Source organism: Prinia subflava, chromosome 5, assembly GCF_021018805.1.
Source record: "Prinia subflava isolate CZ2003 ecotype Zambia chromosome 5, Cam_Psub_1.2, whole genome shotgun sequence".
Classification (NCBI taxonomy): domain Eukaryota; kingdom Metazoa; phylum Chordata; class Aves; order Passeriformes; family Cisticolidae; genus Prinia; species Prinia subflava.
In genome coordinates, this window is record NC_086251.1 from 23,295,305 (window position 1) to 23,309,202 (window position 13,898).

The 13,898-nt window shown below is 46.1% G+C and overlaps 1 protein-coding gene across 4 annotated transcripts in view; it reads left to right on the forward strand.

The window, feature by feature from the left end:
- TSPAN18 (tetraspanin 18) overlaps nucleotides 1-12,017 on the forward strand; it is a 120,785-nt gene extending 108,768 nt beyond the window's left edge. For all 4 annotated transcript variants that reach the window (XM_063398367.1, XM_063398370.1, XM_063398369.1 and 1 more), the window contains 4 exons: nucleotides 3,112-3,210; nucleotides 4,444-4,617; nucleotides 7,414-7,497; nucleotides 8,439-12,017. In XM_063398367.1, the coding sequence (XP_063254437.1) occupies nucleotides 3,112-3,210; nucleotides 4,444-4,617; nucleotides 7,414-7,497; nucleotides 8,439-8,486 (405 nt within the window). In that variant the 3' untranslated portion in view covers nucleotides 8,487-12,017. The remainder of the gene's footprint in view (nucleotides 1-3,111; nucleotides 3,211-4,443; nucleotides 4,618-7,413; nucleotides 7,498-8,438) is intronic.
- The last annotated feature ends 1,881 nt before the right edge of the window (nucleotides 12,018-13,898 follow it).

The following is a 13,898-nucleotide window of genomic DNA, read 5'->3' on the forward strand; positions in this document are numbered from 1 at the left end:
TCATCTAGAAGTTCCCCCATAAAATAGTGACTTTCATGAACACTAGAGAGAGACTGTGGAAGAGCAGTAGGAATGGCTCTCTATATGCCCTTCAGAGGTCTGGGTGGGAAAAACCCTGGAGGGCTATTTGATTCTTAGTGAACTGTGTTAGCAAGCAAGAAAGCAGGATGGTAGGGAACAGAACAGTCCAGCGGCACAGCTTTGGATGGAGTCTGGATGTTTGGCATTTTAGCCCCAGTTCCAACTCTTAATAAGCAAATCACCTTGGTTGCTGGTGCCTCTACATCTGCAGACATGAGGCAAAAGCCAAAGACACGAACCTTCCTCAGCTGAGCAGACAGAGGTCTCTCAGATGGAAGGCACTGCAGGAGTGGGAAGTGCAGCACTGGTGACTGTACCTCCACGTCCTGCACTGTGCCAGACACATCACAATGCTCCAGGCTGATGTAGGTGGGTAGGAGTGTGTCCTGTTTCCCGAGCAGGCACCATGAAGGCAGCTTCTTGCACAGCATTCTTTGTGCACAGGGCAGCATGAGCAGGCCGTGACCTTCCTGGGCAATGCCAGCATGCCTGTGTTGTGCAGAAATGCCCTCCTTTTTCTAAACCCCTTTTATCTGGCTGCACTAATGCCAGCAAAGCTATTTTTTGAGCCGGTATGACCAAACAGTCTCACTTCATTCCCTGCCATGTAAATGTGTGCGTGCATGTGCTGCATTGGAGGCACCCCACCCAAAACACAACTGAGCAGCTCCTTACTGTTCATGGCTGTGGCTGCCACAACTTCACAAGTGTGTGTGAAGCTCTAGTTTTATCAGTAGGTCCTTTGCTCCTTTCCAAATGGTTCTTGACATAAAAATCCACTGTGCACCGACCTCATCAGGGCCGGTACTGGTTTCAGCTAGAGGAGGGCCATGGGCATGGCAGTAGGACTGTCTTATTTCATCCTTCCTTGTCAGCATTTTTTTAAAAGAAGAATTTTTTTTTTGGCCCCATTCTTCTGAACTCAAGATGGTCAGGATAAGCAGTTTAAGACCAACAAAATGTAATCAGTTATTTTCCTGGCAAATGTACTCTTCCAGCACTAGCCTTTGTTTTAGGCCAAGTGTTGTAAAAATCACACACAAACTCTGAACAATTTCCTCTGGGATTGCTGCTGTCAAAATAAAGGTTTCACTTTATATTTAAATTACTCTTTTGTTTTAGACCCCAACAAAGGCAGCCAGCTGGGATTATTACCAGCAGTAATATCAATTTCAAAGTCTGTGCTTCAGGAACAGATGAGCATCAGAAAAATGTGCCACTGTCGGCAGGGTTGGATGCTGTGTGGATAAAGTATGTGGAGAAAGGGAAGGAAAGGGGAAGACCGAGGACACATTTCAGCATCTTCTAACCTCACAAATTCCCAAATGAAAAATGCTATGTCCTCTGCTACTTTAATATTTTAAAAGAAAAAAAAAATGAGTTAATATCTGCCCCAAAAAAGTAATTTAGGAATTTAACAGCATAACTAATTAAAGGTAGTGAGATTGAGCTAATTCCATGATTCAAATATTTGTGAGAAAGTTTTACCCAGTACTGATGTAGTAATTATATTTAGTCTTAGTTAATATTTGTAAAAGAGAAGCCTGTATTAGGTGGTCTTTTTAAAACCCACTACAGCCTTCTTTTTTTTTTTTTTTTTTTTGTCCTTACATTTTGTGATACAAATGAAACAAACAGTATTGTGCTTGTGCTTTTGTGCCCGCCCACAGAGCTCATACATATGTATGTGTATGTGAGATATTTCACGTTGCATATCAAGAACCTGAAACCAGCTTGTAGCAGTCTCTGTTACTGCGTCAGCAGTGCTGTATGAACAACAGGAGGGAATAAAAAGGGTATTTTTCAGGCAGCTTAATTCCTGATCCTACAAATTTGCAACATCACAGCAGTGCTGTAGCCAGCCAAATCCAGCCCCCTTCCCTCTGGCTTTTGCAGTGGCAGAAGATTTTGCCAGCCTGGATCACAAATCACAAGACAATTTGGAGAAGGGACCACACAAGTCCAAACCTATCGGGAGCATGAAAGAGAATTTCTTTAAGTTTTTGTCCTGAAGTGACAGAAAGGCAACAAGATTGAACTAGGATGTTCAGTTTAACAAGATTATTACAATTGTATGTTTACTATTCCTCCAGAGAGTCATCCTAAGTAAATGTAATTTCAAGGTGTCTGACTTTTCAAGAAGACTCTGAAACAAATTGTTCATTTATTATGTTTTACTGTAAATATAAACAGGGGTAAATGAAATTCCAGTAACTTACATTGTTGACCTTCGAAAAAATGTTTGAATTATCTAAACACAAATACAAAGAGGATTTTTTTTCTTCATGTATTTTTTTATTCATGTATTTTTTTATTCATGTATTTTTTTTCTTCATGCATGTTTAGATAATCAAAATCATTCTCAAGCAAAGGGTGTTTTTTTCTGATTAATAAGCTGACTTGGCTAGTTCCTATTCATTACATTTTTGTACTTCTTTTTCATTTCCAGAAAGTTTCATGTTAGGGCTTCATTCTGCTTTCTCACACGTTTAAGTAAATTCAGAGCTGTTCCCCTGTTGTTAGCAGGAAGTTAACAGGTTTCACAAAAAGTGGAGGGGAAAATCATGCTTTGCTTCTAGACCTCATGAAGCACAGCAAGTGAAAATACAGTTTGGGTGTGGATTTGGCAATCTTTCTAAAATCTGGTTTAAGCCTGTTTTAATTTATTAAATATTTTCAAATAGTGCTGAAAAATAAAAAAAAATAACCAAAACAACAAAAACTAAAACCCACCAGAATTTAAGTGTAAACATTATTTTAGAAGTATAGATATAGTTTAGTCCCTGATTTTAATGAGTGACAGGTTTATTCCACAGGTACCCTTCACTCTCTACATAGATATGGCTCAGCCAAAGGATTTTCACATGTTTCTCCTCTGAGATTTGCAAAAAAAAAACAAAAAACAAAAACAAAACAACAAAAAAAAAAACAAACCACCAATTCCCAGCATTCACAGAAGGGAGCTTTGGGAAATGTTTGGGAAAGGTGCTGGCAATAACCTTTACATTTCCACCTGTCTGTACATTTCAGCTCACCAGAGAGTTTTTCACCAAGGAGCTGAAGAAGCATTACCAGAGGAACAATGACACGGATGTCTTCTCTGCCACCTGGAACTCTGTTATGATCACAGTAAGTCAGATTGCACCAGCCCCATTCTGCCCGTGGTCTGTGGCCACCAACACGCTGCTCAGCCCACACCCTCAGCTCTCCCAGGGTCAGCCTGCTTCAACCATCCTGTCATGTCCAGCCTAGCACCAGGGCTTGTGGTTGAAGGGAGGACTTTGGCTGACAGTCAGTCTTCCTCAAATGGAGCTGCCACCAGTCCTGAGATACAGACACTCTCAGTGACCGCATCAGGGTCACCTGATTTGCCAAAGCCTAAGGCACTGGAGTACCCTCAGTTTTCAAATATTTGGCACAGAGAGCAGTGGAGGTGTCTGCAACTGGGTATCACTGCATTTGCTCTGGGCCTTTCACCTTGCAGACTGCTTCAGAATTATTCCCAGCCAAGACCAGCCAAAAGCTGGCATTAACCAATGTTTTGTTGTTAACAGCAGCTTAGGCAGGAGTGTGCCTAATGATACATTTTCACTATAGAAATATTAGCTATCAAAATTAACTTTGTTATTACACCCCTAACTGGGCAGGTTACAGGTCGACTGTCACTGGAGCTGCAGTTGTTATTCCCTACCACAAGAAGTTCAATCTGTGTGTGTGTGTACACGTGTTAGTGCTCTGTACACCCCACAGTGTATCCCTTCAGGAGTGAAAAGCAGGACGTCAGCTTCTGCAGATGAAAAGTCAATTTTAATCTTAAAAGGAAAGGATGATTGCTGCCCTTCATGCTGATTCAGGACTTTAATAAAGATATTTCCTTTTGCTGACTGGAAGGAGATGGAGTCAGAGTATGACTTGAATCTTTAAAAAGCATCTGACTGGAATCCTAAGGAGGGACCTTACTCAGATCACCTAGCAGTGCCTTTGAACAGCAACAATCCTGGACGTTAGCTATGGGGAGAAAGGGTGGTTGGGAGCCTGGACTGTACTGCTGGGTGATCTCAAGCAAGTCATTCTGGATATGTCCCAAAGCCCTGTGTAGTTTGCAGCAATATTTCAATATTCTAAGGTACTGTATTACCTTAGAATCTAGAGTATGACATAGAAAAGTGGAACTTCATAAAGACTTCAGTGAAACAAGCTCCAAGGTACAAGCACAACCCCCTTCTTTGGAAACAATGGTTGTTTTGTCTCTGCTTTGACTAAAGCTTTGATCCCTGTGAGAACAGGTCTTAGGTTTCTCATGTCTGCTTTCAGGGAGAGGTGTCAATTCTGTCTTCCTTTCTTCTCTGTGCCCCTCCCCAGTTTGCCTGCTGTGGAGTGAACGGACCAGAAGATTTTGAAGCTATTCCTCATCTTCCGCACTCCTCTTCGGCGACACCGGAGGCTTGTTGCCAGCGAGAGCTCCAGAGCCGGGAAGGGATGTTTGTCAACAAGGAGGATTGTCTAAAAGGCAACGAGAGGTTTCAGAACCGGCAGGTAAGGAAGGCCAAATGCTAGGAAATGGAGCTTCACAGTGGGCAGAGAGATGGCTGCAGTGGTCATGGGTAGCTGGTGAATCTGGCAGGTCCTGCCTGTACCTTAAATCCTAATTACACTCCTGCTGACAGCTTTTGAAGTGATGGCACATGGCTGATTTTGAAAACCTCCTTTCATTGCATACACTGCTAAGTCCATGTTGTGCTGTATAATCAGAAATATGAAGATATTCCTAAGGGATTGAGAGGTAAGGTGGAAATTTAGATCAAGTTCTGTTGTGTTTATGAAGGTTAGAACTACCTCTGAGAAGTTGATTAGCAGGCCAGCACAGGTCAGGTAGGATGGGATGGAGCTGACTCTTACTGGCAGCAGGAGTGGTTCCAATTTAGTTCAGAAAGACTCCTAATCAATATATACAATCAAAATATCAAAGGTTAAACAGCCACAGAGAACCTGTCTGTTTTCTAAGGAAGAGAAGTATTGGAAAGCTGCATTTCTCTGCTTCTTTACTCTTTACTGTTGAAAAAGGGCATTTCTTATAGCTGCGTTCCAGTACCTGCAGGCAGCCTACAAGAAACCTGGAGAGGGACTTTTAACAAGGGCATGTAATGATAGGACAAGAAGGAATGGCCTTAAACTGAAAGAGTGTCATTTTAGTCTAGATATTACAGAAGAAATTATTGACTGTGAGGGTGGTGAGATGCTGAAAAAGGTTGTCCAGAGAAGCTGTGGATGCCTCATCACTAGAAATGTTCACAGCCAAGTTGGATGGGGCTTTGAGCATCCTGGTCTAGTGGCAGCTGTTTGACTGTAGCAGAGGGATGGGAACAAGAGGATCTTTAAGGTCCTGCCCAACCCAAACCATTCTATAGTTCTAGTCTATGATTCTTTAGCCAGGCCTCTCGTCTTGGCAATTTTTTGCAATACTGGACTATAACAAGACAGTTCATCCCATTGATGCTGGGTCAAGTTTCCTGCCAATGTTATCAAGATGTGATGTTTAAGAAACTTTACAGTAAAGCTCCTGACTGTGTTCACCTCAGCATTAGTTAAACCAACAGAGCTCTGTGCTGACCATATATATGTACAAGCCTCCTTCTCCCTCCAGACTAGGCAGTGGTCCTCTTTTCAGCACTTAAGAGCAGATTGAGAAAGAGAGGAAAGGATTTTGGAAGCAGCATGTGAACTGTTCCCTGACTGGCAGCTGGAAATATTTGGCAAAGGCACTCTGGGTGAGAGATCATAGCAGACAGCACCATGCTGCTTCTGCCAGGTCTGATTGGTGGCAATAGATGGGGAGGAGAGAGATGACAGACAGCAGGGAGGGAAAAAGAAATGCATGTGAGAAAGAGGTTAAAGTTTTCCCCGAGTGGTAATGCTGAAACTTACCACTCCCATGGGAAGGGAATGTTTCCTGAAGCCCATTTCACCAGAGTGTTGGTGGAAGAAGCTGTTTGCTGAGTGTCATCAAGCTCAGAGCAGTGCACTTCTGTAAAACAGGAGAGACAATCCCAAGCAACTGAGAGCTGAACTGAGGCACTGTTGGAGCAAAGTCAAGGTCTTGGGCCACCATGCTGGTAGGACATTGCTGACCTCCCTTGTGCTCACTCCTGTCTGTAGCCAGCTGAGCAGAGCATGCTGGAGGCTGGGTTAAGGTTGGAAGTCTGGCAAGCACACAAGTATTTGTTGCTGGGTTGGATGCTTTTCTCTGTAAATTTGGCTGAAATGTAGCTGGAAGAGAGCTGATGCTGAGCAGTCTGATGTTGACAAGGGCATGGTTTCAACAGCTCAGTTACTGCCCCAGCAGTCTGGGTCCCCTGGGGTGGCCTCATGAGTGGATCTTCTCCATGCCCTCCCTCACTCTCCACCAGCTGTGCCTCACTCACAGTGAGCAGGGTCTGGCATGGACACAGGTACATAACTATTGTGCTGTCTTTGCAGTTCCAACACTCTCATTATGGGTGGAAGGAAAAAAATCCAGGTGAGCAAAACTTCCTAGCAGTATGGATAGGATTAGAATGTATGTGTGAAGTATATTCTCAGTGGAGAGGAAGCTACTTTTCCTATTGGACAAACTCCAATCTACTTTTCTCTTTGTGTGTCACCTGTTTGCAGAAATTTCCCAGTGGGTTGAAATTTTAGGCTGGAAAAACTGAGGCCAGGATAGCTGGTGATTTCCAGAAATATCCTGAAACCTGCTGTTAATTGTATTAGCAATAGTAAATTTGATTAAGGGTGATGGTGGCTATGCTTCATAAGTGGAATAATTGCTACAGTGCATGGCCCCCAGTTCTTGATGAAATTCTTCTATAGCAAGATCAGCAGGTGTTCAGGCAGCCTCTTTTGGGGGAAAGCATAGAGAAAAGGTCCTGGGCTGCTAAAGAGCTGCTGGCTGTGAGACATGAATCAAGAATCTCCTGCCTTGGCTTTAAATAAATCATCTTTTTCTCTAGCCAGCCTTGGATGCCTGTCACCTGCAGTGTGTCCTTCCCTCTGTGCTTAGTCTCTGCCCTTTGCAGATGGAGTTCCTCTCTGCCCTGCAGCTCCTCGTGGCCAGTGAGGGGTGTGAAAGGGAATGGTGGAGCACTCCCACCACACTACAGCAGTAGCTTCCCCTCCCCAGCACTGTCCCGTGGGCCTTTGCCTCCTGTGCCGTGGGGCTGGGTGAGGTGACGAGAGGGAGCCGTGCTCCTGGTGCCTGGGTCTGAGAGCACCACGTGTCCTAGCGAGGGCTCTGCTGTGAGAACAACCCAGTGTGCTGCTCAGGTGCCTCTCACCATGTTTTGTGTTTCCTAGGGCTGCTACACCGTGATCCTGAACTCCTTTGAGACGTACGTGTACCTGGCAGGGGCCCTTGCCATCGGAGTGCTGGCTATCGAGGTACTTGCTGCTGTCTGACTGGGACAAAGCCGTGTCAGTAACGCAAGGCGAGCGGGCAGGTGCTCCCCCTGGCCAGGGAAAGGTGCTCTGGCAGAGCGCAAGCAGGCTAGCGGCTGGTGGTTTTAATTGCCTGGAAAGAGGCTCCTTGGTCCTTTGACACAAAGGGCAGGGAAACAACGATGCCACACGCCTGCAGTGCCACCTCGTGCTGGGCCTGCACAGAGCTCGTGCCCTGCCACGCTGGCCACAGGGGCTTTGGGGACCCCCTGCTCTCCCCGGGGCCGTGCACAGTCACTGCCCCCACTGCCACAGTGCCCCGGCAAGCTGACTAATCTGTCACTTGGTTAATGTGTTCAAACCCCGTTTAAAACCTTCCATTTAGAGACTGAAACTATGGCTCCAGAGCACCTTCGTTGTCCTGCATTAGTAGCCACTTCTTTGGTGATGTCTCTGAGGAACAGACATCAACCAGACATGGTTTTAGCCCAGGAATTATGTCTCTGTGGCATTGCAGGGAAAGGCTGGGTACTTCAAAACCCCTCCACCCCATCTTGTGCAAAGGAGAGAGATCTGAGCAGAGAGGCCCAGCAGCCTCCCACAAAGGCTGTGCTGTGCCCATGGCAGGCAGTAGCAGTGACGTGCAGAGCAGGGACTGTGGTTCCTGCACCCCTGTGACACCAAGAGCAGTTTGGCAATGAGGTCAGGCTGCTGCTGTAGTCACTAACAGCTTGGGCGGGGAGGGAAGGGCAGAGGAAAGCGTGTTGCCACAGCCTCTCGTGGGTAAGGGTCCCCCTCTCTGCATCACTGACTGCTGGGCAGGAGGAAGCAATGGGGGTGGTCTCAGGGCCAGGGCGGGCTTTGACGAGCTTCTGGAAGATGCAGCTGACATTTATGGTTCTCTGTTTTGTTTTTGCCCTCTTCTTCCCCCGTCTTCTTCACAGCTGTTTGCCATGATCTTTGCTATGTGTCTCTTTCGAGGGATCCAATAAGAAGTGGCCCATGAACCACCGTGTTCCCCACATGCTCAGAAGAAAGAAGGAAAATCCGAAGAAACAAAACCTGGAAACACCCAAAAAACTTTATTTTTTTTAACAAAACGGGACAGGGAGAAAAAATAAAAAGAAAAAAAGAGGGTTGTAATATATGAATGACCAAAAGGATTGTACTTCAGGGGCTGGAACTTTGAGGTGATGTGCACTACACTGTACACCGGACCCTTGCCCAGAGCCACCCGCAGCAGCCGCGGGGCAGGAGCCCAGCGCAGCCGATTGCACTAGAGACGGACGGAGCTGGTGGGTGCAGCAGGATGAGCACAGCTGCCCACCACACCAGGCTGAGCCCACCACTCACCACTGCATCGGGCTTTAGACAGCAAAGGACTCGAGCGCAGACATGCAGGGCCTGCAAAAGGCAACAGGTTGGCCTTGACTGCCCAGGTGGGTTTGAAACAAGCAGCAGTGGCTTGTCTAAGCAGATGTAGTCAACGTTTGCGTGTTTCTGGCTTTAATTTCCAACCACAGGATGAAAACACTCATTCTTCAGTGGAAGCTTCGCCCCTGTCATCTGAAACTTGTCAGAGATGTCCAGCACTTCAGTGAGGCTGGCTTTTTTCTGGAACTCCAAGCAGGGGCAGTGTGATCTAACTTAGCAATGGGACTCAGCTAAGGGTGGCTGAGGGCCAAGAGTTTGGTGCCTACCTTTCTGTTTTTACTAAGATTTATTGTTCAGTGTTGTGAAAGAGACCAAATGGTTCCCTGCTGTGTTCCCATCTCCTGGGAAAAATAATGGCTCTGGTCAAGCATCATTGATACTGCTGCCTTCCTGAGAAGGGGAGGATATAATGTTTAAATCTTGTCAGCCTTTGCCTTTCCTCTGATGGTTGCAAAAAAAATGGTTTGTGGTGCTCTGTTAGCATAAATATTTGCAGTAGTTCCTGCATGCTTGTCCAGCCCTAAGGGGAGGTATAGACATGGTGCTGGATTGAAGAGGCTGAAGTTTGTCAACCACTCCCATGCTGTTTTCCTGGACTAGTCTGGTGGAATCATTTCTGGTCAGAGAATTTCCCCTGAGATTGTCTTATGGGCTCATGATGAAAGTAATCAAGTCAGAATTGTTTTAGTTGATAGTGTTTCCTCCCTTGGAATAGTTTGGTATTTAACTAACATGGTCATCTGCTCAATCATTTGGAAATGAACTTGAGAAAGATGCCTGGGACTGGACCTTGGTCAGAGATTAAGCTGGAGCTACTGAGACCCCAGGCAGGACCCAAGAACACCCTGAGTGCAGCCAAACTGCTCCAGCTGCTGTTCCTATGGTCGTGGATATTGACTTGGATGGGTGACTGGTTTCTCTCATCTGGAATCATCAATCTCTGTTGCCTTAATTGTTCATCACTTATTCCCTGACCCCAAACTCATTTTACCTGGGGAATGACAGAAGGGGCTGTGGTTTCTTGTTTAGATCAGGTCTTTTTATAGATTTTATAGGCTCAGATTATGGGAGCACTTTTATATAGGCTCAAGCCAGCTTCTCTGAAAGCTGTAATCTCTGGCAAGGAAGGAGCAGAGCATTAAACTTTGTGCCCAGGTTTTGCAGCAGTGCTAAGCTCATCCTCTGGCTGTTCCCTTAGACCCCTGGGGCTGTGCCCCTTGAGCTCTCCCAGTGGCAAGGCAGAAAAGCAGCAGAAAGCCTGGGCCACAATAGACAAAAATCATGGCTAAGTATCTAGTTTGGGGAATCAGGATACAAGGGAACAGGAAGGAGGCATTAGAACCTTTTCCAAGCTTCATTTGAGAAAAACAACTTATTCATTGTCAGGAGAGGGCTGGGCAGGTAGAGCTGCAGCCCCCCCATGCTGCAGTCAGCATATTCCAGCAACAAAATATGTGGCCAGGGCTGCTGAGCAGCATCAGATGTGCATTAAACCTTGTGGGAAGCTGTTCTGAACGATTTCCCTGGAGACCTCCTTGTAATGAGGCATTTTAGCATTAAACTCTGATCTCTTGTTTAATAAAGAAAAACAGTTTTGTTAGCCAAAACCCAGCAGTATTTATACTGGACAGCAGGTGCTGCACTTAAGAAAAATCTGTTCCATCTACTAGTCTTGTAGGGAATGGGCTGAGCAGAAAGCGAGCTTATCTGTTCTCCTTCTGCCTCAGGAGCTGGAGTCAGTGACTGTTCTGGGAGAACAATTCCCAGGGAAGGAACAAAACTGTCAGCAGAGTTGGTAATTTGGCTGGAGGTGAGTGAAAGAAGCAGAACTGCCTCCACCAGTCTCCAGTTTCTTCCTTTCCCCTCAGTTTATTATGCAGAGTTCTCAGGTCAGAGCCTGGCTGGTGAATATCCTCATTTGTGCATGGTGGGTGGCTGAAGGGGAAAAAAAGCCTTAAAGCCTTTTTCTGCCACCAGTGGCATGGGGCAAAAAAACCTCTTAGAGGTGGGGGAACTGGACCAAAGCAGCCAGAGCACAAAGTACTAAATGTATGTGCCTGAAGTATGATGTCAGCTGGCTTGTTGCTCTTTGGCTTTCCTAATTCTGTACTCACTGCTTTGTCTGTTTTTAGCTTTCTTGCTTTCCTTCTCTCCCTAATGGTAGTCCCTGTATCTTCAAAAGGATCTCTTCTTCATCTGTTATTCTGGGCTGTGCACAGCTGTTTCTCCTCTTCTACCTTTTCTGATCCCCCACTGCTCTTTGCTGTGTGAGGATTTCAAATGCTCTCTCTGCAGGCTGGCTCACGTGCCACTGGGAACACAGCTCAAAAGGCCGGGCAGCAATTCCAAACAAGAACTGGAGATAGCTGTAAAGATATGTGCAAGTCTGAGAGGACCTCTAGCAGTTGGTAACACACAGAAGGAATTTTCCTTGGGGGAATTTAATGAACAAGCAATCCCAGAAAGCAGACTCCCACTGTATGGCAAAGCATGTAAATTTGTTGGGTTTGTCCCTTGGTTTTGTGGCTGCCCCCTCTGTGGTACAGTAGTTTTCAGAACTGTAGGCAGGAGAAGCAACTGTATTTTTGTATTTGTTTGCAACAGCTCTCGTGAGTATTTTGGGGTCAGGAGCTCAAGCTGAAGTCACTGCAGGCTGGAGAGCTCTGGGCAGGCTGGAGAGCAGAAGGAGCCGCCATCTCCTTCGCTGTAGCACTGTGACCACAGCCCAAGCACCTTGTAGGGAGCAGTAGAGACCAGCCTGGGCAAGCCCCCAGCCCCTCTCAGCATCCCTGCCTCCTGCTTGCTATTTAATGCTCCAATGACTGTCACCAATGCCTGGGAAAAGGGCTGTGTGTGAAATAATGTTTGAAATCTATTTTAAAAAAATGTAGATGTTCTTTTTATTAGATAGTGGAGCTAATTTATCCTGTATTCCCTAATGTAATGCTTTTTTATATTGAAAGGAATTTGTTTTTGGTAATATAAACCAGAACACAAGCCTGAAGCACTCTCTGCACGTTTTTTGTGTGCATTTCTTAAAAAAAAAAACCCCAAAAATAAAAGAAAGATATTGTGACAGTGAAGTGAAACAGCTTTAATTTTCACTATTTGCTTGGTGTTAAGTACAGTCACTTTCTTACCAGAGGAGAAATAAACTCAGGTACAGCAGCTAAAATGAGGTATAAATTGAAGTGTCCCATTCTCCCCTGCACCACCACCCCCCACCCACACCCTCCCAAGTAAAAACCCTTGACCAGAAAAGAGGCCAGCTTAGGACAGACAGAGCCTCTCCTGTGTCACCAGCTCCAGTTTGCCAGATATTGGTTAGATGCAAATAAGATGATATAGGGAGTTATGTGAATGATGAGTTTTCTTCACCCTCCAAAGTGAGGGCTCTGTGAATGCAACAGTTAGGGTTCATCTCTGGCAGAGAAAGGGGGTCAGCTTTAAATCCTGCCCTGGGCCTGCTTGGAGCACAATACTCAGGGGAACATACTCCCCAGTCCTGCACAGCATTGTACGAATGCAGGAAGTTCACTGCAGTCTCCCTTGGCAGATGACATCAGTCCAAGGCCTCTCTCACAATGTAACAGATAAGGAAGCTGAGGCCTGTGGAGATGGAGCTTTTTGTCAGCAGAGCAGTAGCTGAGTCTGAAGTGACACCTCAGGCCTTTGATCCCAAATTCTGTTCTCAACTGCCACCTGCAGCTGTGATGTCAGCAATTCCATCCTTGGGGGACACAGTTCTGTACAAAGGTTTGGCATCCTCCTCCCTTCCTCCCCATTCACAACAGAGTGAAGACAACCAGGTGCAGTTGGTTTCTGGCAGTGCTGCAGCTGCTCTGCCTGGGCTCCATCCTCAAGCCACCCGGAGCAACTCCCTGCTAGGCCTCACCTGCTATGCATTCACCTCCAGTGGGCCTGGCAATGTTTCTCCTGCAGCACCTTGCTGCTGAGAAGGGACATACCAGGAACCACAGCTTAGTTGTAGAGGAGGTGTAGAGCTCTGTATTTTCTGCATGGTCCACTTATAGCAAGATAGAGCTAGAAGCATCAAAATAAAACAACTTCATTTCTCGACTTTCAGGACTAGGTGCCAAGAAACATGAACCCTCTTAAGTGGCCACGTCCCCAAGGCTTTGCTCTGTGTTGAAGCAGAAAAAGCCTTTGACCAGCAAACCTAGAAGTGACTGAGTGTTTCAAGTTTTGCAGAGGCAGCTGCTAATCAGGGGACCAGAGAAATCTGATCTCACCTTATTTAAAGTGACCCTGGAAAACTGTAACTGCTTCCCTCACCCTCCCACCTGATCTAACCATCAAGAAGTCTCTGGAGTACTGCTCTCACATCGTGCAGTAACTCACATCTCTCACCTATGGGACAACAGCTTAAGGTACACTAATCAGAGCCAAGTCCTAACTAAGTTCATAGCACCTGTGGCCAACACAGATGGGAGGCAGCCTGAAGAAGATGCTCCATTTCCTTCTTCTGTAAGACTGCTTTTGCTGTGGTAGGCTTTACTTGTCTGTCCTAGAAACATAATTTCCCACCCTCCCCAAAAACCAACCATCAACCTGTGTATACATTCATGTGACGCCCCAAACACAAAGAAACAAGCTTCACGTACCTATGCCCACAACTACAGCCAAAGTGCCACACTGAGGCCATTGCAGCTGCCCACACAGGTGATGCACAGGGGGAGAGCAACAGCCACAGCATGCCATGCTCCAGTTCCTGCATGCTGCACCACTTGGTCTAATTTCTGATCTTCTCCAGCCTGCATCTGATCATTACCTGCCTCACAGGAAAAGGTTTCCCTCTTACACCCCAATTCTTCCATCTGAACAGGAACACTCCTCTTAATTAAAAGTTTTAGTTGCTCAGTATCATTTTTGGACATGCTGAAAGCAGCTTGACAAGCGTGTACTGTTGTGAGGCTCCAGAATTTGGCCTGCTATTGGATGTTGCCTCT